We start from the raw sequence: 7,602 nt of genomic DNA, 5'->3' as shown, positions 1-7,602 counted from the left end.
TCGTTTGCGAAATAGCGGGTTTCCCCTTCCTCCCATCCTGAGACAGTATTAAATGTTTTATTTTCCTAAACGCTCTGAAGTCGTTTGCAATGACGTCCACCCCTCCCACCAAGACACAAAACATTCAGTTTAGGAAGCACAGGCGTTTGCAAACATCGAGTTCTGCCTCCTGCAAGCCTGCTGCGAAGGAGGGGATCCCAGCCCCGCAGCGGTGCTGTGGGAAACTCAGCAGTGCCAAAGCGAGCACCTCTGGCATCTCCCTTCTCTTGGCAGCGGCGAGACACTGAATGTGAGTTTGACCTTTTCAGTTTCATTCACAAAGAAGTGTTGTTTTTTCAGTTCTGTAACGCTTTGAGGGGTCTGTACTTACCAACAGTGTCCAGCTGAATTGTTCTGGTGATTTCATACATTACACCTTCAAAAGGAAATGGCATCTTGCAGGTGTAATAGCCGGCGTCTGTTGGTAGTACAGAAGTCATGATCAGAGAAGTTGAACCTTTCAGATTTATGAATTTTTCATTGTCGTCCTCCAAAGGCAGAGCATCCTGGAGAAAGGACAGCAACTGGTGTTACAGCTCAGATAAATGTGGCTACACTCCGTATAACTTCCAGACAAAATTACTTATCCTTATCTCAGTTATTAAAAGTTCACCTGTCTCTGGGAAATCCGAGTGGTTCCAGTTTTCCACCAAAGAGCAAGTTCTCCAAATGTGTGTATGCCTTTAAAATGCCCAGGGACACTATATGAAGTGTGAAGAATCACTCTTTTAATACAGGTCTGTAATGTGTGTGTATAATTTTTCAATAAAGTGCAGATTTTAAGACGGAAAAGATCTATTAGGCTCTTTACTCAGTCCTCTTAAGAATAATCACCTCAGACATCCTTCTAAGACAAAACCATTTTAGCAACCACAAAGATTTTCACAATGTTATCACTCTCCATATATGACCTCATAAGAGTAGTAGTCTAAAGCATTCTTCAAAGACAAATACTAGTAATCACACAGGCTTTCACAAAACTGTTATTTATCCTACACGGTCTTATAATTTGTGATAAATCCCTGCTCTTGATCACTAAGACTCTGTTCATACATGGGCTGGAGCCTTGTCAGGGGCGAAGATGTTCTTTGTCCATTAAGGCAGGATATCTCTGACAGTCGTAGCAAGAACCATATTATGAGAAGTAGCCTCAATAAGTAGCCTCAAGAATTGAGTGGGTTATAAACTGCTTTTGAAGGGAAACCCTCAGCAAGCAGAGATATCTTGCTGGTGTGATACAAGTCATAGTATAGGTACTGCTGCATGAAGCTGGCCCAAGTGTCGCATCCTATGGTAAGAAGGGTAGCTGCATGAGGCAGAGCAGACAGTCATAGTGGGAGTGTAAATAAAAGCTAAACCAAGGTATTATGAAAACACAAGAAGCAGCCCATTCTGTCTAGTGCGAGATTGTACCGCTAAGGATGATCAAGCGAGGGACGTTTGACTTTGCCGGCAAAACCAGGCTTATCTGCTTGAAAAATCGCAGACTGGCAAGTTAGGCAAGACAACACTATAAGATTTGTGTGATGAATTTGGTACCTCCAAATACTGTTCCAGTCAATTAAGGAAAGCTACCCCATCTGAACAGCCCATACACAGGAGAAGCATCACCGAGAGGTGCTACTTTATGGGATTGACTAGAGAAGCCATAAAAAGAAGCACAAAGGCAAAGAGATGTGGCAAGCCCTGGAGTCAGGATAGGTAATTTAGCCTTAAAAATAGTTGTGTTGCCTCTGAAAGCATATAACGTGTGCAGCACTTCACCTTGTGCCGAGTCCACCTCAGGGAACCTTTCTTAAAATGTATACACGTGCTCCAAAATTCTTCATATATAGTGCTGTGCTCATGACTTTAAGAGCAGAAGAAATAGAAATAGAAATAGAAATAGAAATAGAAATAGAAATAGAAATAGAAATAGAAATAATAGAAATAGAAATAGAAATATAGAAAGTGGAGGTATATGTGCCTTTACAAACAGGTTGGAATTAGGCTTTGCACAAAGAGGAGGTGAAAGTGCTACCTTGTACCACTTGAGCTCCAGGCTTGTCCTGTTTGGTGTAAAATCCCACAGGTCAGGGCAAACGATCTTTCCAGAGGTGAAAGTGAAGAGGACCTGGGGATAGGCAATCTCCCGAGCAGCTGTTCTCTCCACGACTGTGAGGTGGATGGAGACCTCGGCACAGTAGGAGGAGTTTCTGCAGGCAGAGAGGGGAGAGGTGAGCACTCACCAGTGATGAGGGAAACCTAAGTGACAGTTTTGTTTTCCTCCTGGTTCCAACTTCCTCCTTAGCAGTTTCTAAGTGGCCAAAACTGAGATCATACCAGGAAGGATGCTAGAAAATTAATGGTACTGTCCTTTTGGCACAATCTAAGCACGTTGCTGACACACAGCTGCCTTGGAGCCTCAGTTGTTTCTTTTTTGTACACCAAGTCTGATCTGCACCCTTGGGCTCTGGTATGATTTTAATTTTACAAGGAGGGGGACCATGTTCACCTGAACAGTAGCAGGTGTATCATGAAGCTTCCTAGAAAGAGGTATTGACTGTGAAAACCCTAATGTTTGGGAACTAACAATAAACTAAAAAGCTTAATGCATGTATTAAAACCTACCTGCGGTTACTATTGCAAAACGAGTAGGCATTTCTGCCTGTATTATTTTGCACAGATTCTGCTTTGAACATTTTGCAATATTTAGCTTTTCTTTCTGGCCCCAAGCGACGATGTCTTCCAGTCCCAAGGAGAAGAAAATGAGGGGGAAATAGGTGCTTAAACTATATCATTTCCAACCTCTGAAATCCTGCCTTACAGGATTTACAGGATTACAGCTGAGCTACATGCTCAGCTCTTCTATATCTTTTTCAAGCAGGTTTGAAAAAGTGAGTAACGCTGCCACGGCATCATAGATTGAGGAACTGAGGCAGAATAGTTCAAAAAGGTGATTAAAACACACATTTGAAGGCCTCAGACAACTCTGTGCTCTAGGACAATATTTGCAACCTTATGTTTTTCTGACCTCACAATCAAAGCCTCTTCTGCCTCACCACATCAATCACTGTGAAAAGGAATACTGAAGATTCTGAGCATGATTTATTAACCTGAGTTCTTCTTGTCCCTCTCTTCTACTGCGAATACATATCATTCATGAAGCGTGCCTTGCCAGCAAGGAAACTGTGCTCTACACAGGCAGCTCAAGGGAGGTAGAGGTATGTTTTCCACTGTAGACCGCAGCACCAGTTGCCAAGGGTGTGCTGGGAGGCTGGATGAAGGAGCTATCAGGCTACAAGGACCAGGGACATCTTTTGGAGTTCAGATGGTGACAAACATTTTTGCCTTCCTCTGTCCTTAACTCTTCTGAAACTGTACAGCAGGCTGTCAGATACTCAGAAAAAGATGACAAAGTCTCAACCCAGTCACAAGTCTGGTTTCAGCCTAGTAAATACACATTCGGTCTCACAGAATCACAGAATGTCAGGGGTTGGAAGGGATCTCAAAAGATCATCTAGTCCAGCCCCCCCGCCAGAGCAGGATCACCTACAGTAGATTGCACAACTACTCATCCATGGTGATTTGGAATGTCTCCAAAGGAGACTCCACAACCTCCCTGGGCAGCCTGTTCCAGTGCTCCGTCAGCCTCACAGTGAAAAAGTCTTTTCTAATATTTTTATGCAACTTCCTATGTTCCAGCTTGTACCCATTACTCCTTGTCCTGTCATTGGACGTCGCTGAAAAGAGCCTGGCTCCATCCTCCTGTATGTATTTATACCCTTTATGTATTTATAAACATTTATGAGGTCACCCCTCAGCCTCCTCTTCTCCAAGCTAAAGAGACCCAGCTCCTTCAGCCTTTCCTCATAAGGGAGATGTTCCACTCCCTTCAGCATCCTTGTGGCTCTGCGCTGGACTCTCTCAAGCAGTTCCCTGTCTCTCTTGAGCTGAGGGGCCCAGAACTGGACACAATATTCCAGATGTGGCCTCACCAGGGCAGAGTAGAGGGGCAGGAGGACCTCTCTCGACCTACTAGCTACTCCCCTTCTAATACAGCTCAGGATGCCATTGGCCTTCTTGGCCACGAGGGCACATTGCTGGCTCATGGTCATCCTGCTGTCCACCAGAACCCCCAGGTCCCTTTCACCTACGCTACTCTCCAGCAAGTCGGTCCCCAACCTATACTGGCTCATGACAGATCTTCCAGCAAAACCAAGGCAACTGAAGTCTGGTTTCAAATGTGAAGCGGAAGAAAAGTAAACACAAGGAATAAGGAAGAAGGGAGAAGGAAGCCACTCCAAAGCCTTGGTATATGTCTCGTAAGGCAATCTGAGGTGTAAACAGGACGATTTTCTTCTCTGGGTTTGTAACAGGAGGGTTCAGTTCTGCAGTATCTCCTGCCTGCAGCATGTGCCTGCTCACCACAGACCTGACTGGCTCATAAATAAGCTAAACTCTCACATTATTTCCTTGTGAGATCATAGCCAGTGTGGCAATACTGTGTCACAATTTAACCAGATTTCAATATGTGCATCTATAGAAGACACACAATGAATATCAGTGTTCTAATTTTCCACACTTTTTACTCTAATAAAATTGAAGATGTTGTCTTCTGTAGATATGCTCTGAGCACAACTGCAGTGTAAAATCAAGCTGATGTATTTTAGACATAGTCATCTCATTAATGCACTGGATTTTCTTTCAAATACCCACCTTCTGGTGCAGATATATACTCCTGAGTCTTCTAGCATTGCTGGTAAAAACCAGAGTGCATCTCCTTTTGCCCAGATTCTTGGATCTTCATATCTTCCTGATATCATTCGGTTTGTAACGTTTTTGTACCATGTGATATTAGGGGTCAAGGCAGAAAAATCCAAATGTTTGTATCTGGGGGAAGGACATTTCAGAACCACGGGTTCTCCATGCAGTTCATAGTAGTGTTTGAAAAACACGGTGTGATCTGAGCAGTTTTCTATATAAAAAGGAGATATTTTAACATTACTGTCAGCCAGACACATTAAAAAGAAGGGAGAGAGAGAGACAGAAGAAAAAATTAAAGCCCTTACCTGTGCTTTGGATTTGTTGGAGTCTGAAAGCAGAAGTGCCCGCTGTGCATATCATCAGGATAAAGAAGAGCCCACACATTTTTTCCCAGGGGAAATCAAAAGGAGAATATTGAGGAAAAACGTCTTGAAATCTACAGGGAAATTCGTCACAAGACAGAATATACAATGAAAATACTTAATGTTAGCTTAAGAGTTAACTGCTCTCTCCCTCACTCCAAACCCACAGAGCTTTGGTTCAATCTTAGTGAGCAGAGAGGCTTCTTCATCCCTAAGCTATAGGGGCTGACTTGTGGAACAAGAACATCTGGCTTGGCACAAACACATCACTTCTGTCCCTTCCTTTTCACTCCAGAGATGCAAACAACACACCACAAGATGCTGCTGTCCCCACAGCTTTTCAGTGCAACAGCTATGGGCAGAAAAACCTAACTCTGCTTATTTTGCAATAAGCTGTGACTGACGTCTGGATGAGTGACTTCAAGTTGTCTGTGGTGTAGTAGCACACACACTTTAGCTGTCTTAAGTAGTCACCTCAAGTGTCTCCCAGTATTGTATGGACCTCATTAAAACCTGTGGTGCTTTATCTTCCCCACTGTGGCTAGCAAAACAGGCTAGCCAGCATAGATCAGGCTGCAGGCAAACTTCTTGCTGTAACCAGAGCCAAGCTTTCAAAGTCTCCAGCAAACGTCCCTTTCGCAACAAAAAAGTTTTGACTCCCATGGCATGGACACCCGTCTTGCTGTCAATGCATAAGTAACTTTTCAGCACGGACATTATTACCATCTGTGCTAAAAAAAATAAGGAAAACCCTGAACAACTTGTCCTGAAAATCAGATACGATGACACTAAGGGAAAATAAAACTATCTCCTGTCAGTCATTCATTAATTGTCATCTGTATTGGCCTGGCATGGGCAAGGCAGCTTCTGTGTATATCACTGAATGCTTTCTGGCTTGCCACAAGGTTTCAGCTGTTGTTACTCGGTTGACTGATTATGTGTTATCTCAGTGTGCCACAAGCAAAAATACATAAAACATGTTATATACAGGCACTGGTTTATGTAAGGTATTTCTGTGTAATGTAGTACACATATGTACATGATATGTACTGTTTCCATTTTATATAGAGAAATGCAAACTGCATGCATTTGACATTAGCCTAACACTGCTATTGTTCCATGGGATGAATATTAAATAACCAGACAACTATTCCAATTGTATTCAAAGGCAAAAACCTGATTTTACCAATATGACACACTCATATTTTGAGGTACTCACCTTCAGGCATCTTCTGTGTATCCCATCATGCTCGTATTTATAGTGCAGTTTAATCCAAATTTCTCCATGTTCTAGTAGCTATGTTTATCCGACATCTGATAGTTTGACTGTAATATACAGTCAAACAGTCCAGCTTATTGTCATCTCTACAAGTCCACAAAGCCAACCTCTTGCTCAATAGTACTGTTTCATAATTATGGGGTCATCCTCCCAACCACTAGATCTGCAAGAGTTTCCAGGACACTCATATGGAGCTGTAGCCCCTCTCAGCTACACCTGGACTAGATGTTAGTGGCTTCACCTGCAGCATTAATGAGCCCCATGGTTCACAGGTAATGCCCTGTAACAGGGGAGTTTCTCTCCTGTTAGATCCTTTGCCTGATGAAAATACTTGATTATTTTGTTCAGAGCTTTCCAGTTCCTTTGGCTGATTATCCAGCAATCTCCATAAGCCCTACACAATCTGAGCGTTAAGGGGAGGTTTTTCATTCCCAGATTTCCATCAGATTCACTTACCTGTGCTTCTGCAGTTTTTCAGCCGTTAGCTTCTCAGGAAAAGGTATAAGACTGAAAATTGCTAACGAGGACCTTATATAGGATTTAACTCAACGCACAGCGGAAATTTGCCTCATTGCCCAATCAGATTTGTGTCAGAAACAAATGACATTTTAGATCCACCTTTCTTTCCTTCCGTAGTATGAAGCTGAGAGAAATGGAGACACAGAGAGGGAGAAAATGTGTTTAGATTTCCCAAAAAAAGGGGAAATGACTGCTAAATATATGACTAAATTTCCTTCTTCTGACGAACTGTAGTTTGCATACACTTATGTCTTCACATGATTATTTCACGCTCTACCTCAAATAAAACATTCTCATGGGTAACAAAAGGTGTCCTGTGACATAGTCAGCAGCTAAATAATCGCTATCTTTACATAATGTGGCTTAGGAAGTCCTTCGTGGCCAACCTAAATCTTTTGTGATCTACTCCCAGATCACTTGTGAATCACAACAGCTCACATAAAGGTTCTCTTCACAATGGAGTAAAAAGAATAAAGAGATACAAGCAGATTATGGCATCCAGGCTCATGAGCAGAAGGGGTAAGGAATGAGTTATGAATTGGGACAATATTGGCCTCCACCTGTTTAAAAGTGGGCAGTCTGGTGGAGGACTTCAGTCTGGAGCTAGGCCACATGCCAATTTTTCCTGTGCCTTGTTCCACCACATGAAGCCTCTAG

At 42.8% G+C, this 7,602-nt stretch overlaps 1 protein-coding gene across 1 annotated transcript in view; it reads right to left on the bottom strand.

Annotated features, from left to right (window-relative positions):
- Positions 1 to 370: 370 nt before the first annotated feature.
- Positions 371 to 7,602, bottom strand: part of LOC104276773 (interleukin-1 receptor type 2-like) — a gene marked incomplete at its 3' end in the record, with an annotated part of 8,664 nt that continues 1,432 nt past the window's right edge. Inside the window, exons 2-6 of the mRNA XM_009873204.1 lie at positions 6,883 to 6,943; positions 5,091 to 5,221; positions 4,738 to 4,996; positions 2,060 to 2,234; positions 371 to 545 (exon numbers count right to left, since the gene is read on the bottom strand). Of these exons, the coding sequence (XP_009871506.1) occupies positions 371 to 545; positions 2,060 to 2,234; positions 4,738 to 4,996; positions 5,091 to 5,221; positions 6,883 to 6,943 (801 nt within the window). The remainder of the gene's footprint in view (positions 546 to 2,059; positions 2,235 to 4,737; positions 4,997 to 5,090; positions 5,222 to 6,882; positions 6,944 to 7,602) is intronic.

The sequence above is a fragment of the Apaloderma vittatum genome, unplaced genomic scaffold, assembly GCF_000703405.1.
Source record: "Apaloderma vittatum isolate BGI_N311 unplaced genomic scaffold, ASM70340v1 scaffold2890, whole genome shotgun sequence".
In the NCBI taxonomy this organism is placed as follows: domain Eukaryota; kingdom Metazoa; phylum Chordata; class Aves; order Trogoniformes; family Trogonidae; genus Apaloderma; species Apaloderma vittatum.
Note: the sequence above shows the minus strand (reverse complement) of the source record. Positions and strands in the feature narration are given on the sequence as shown.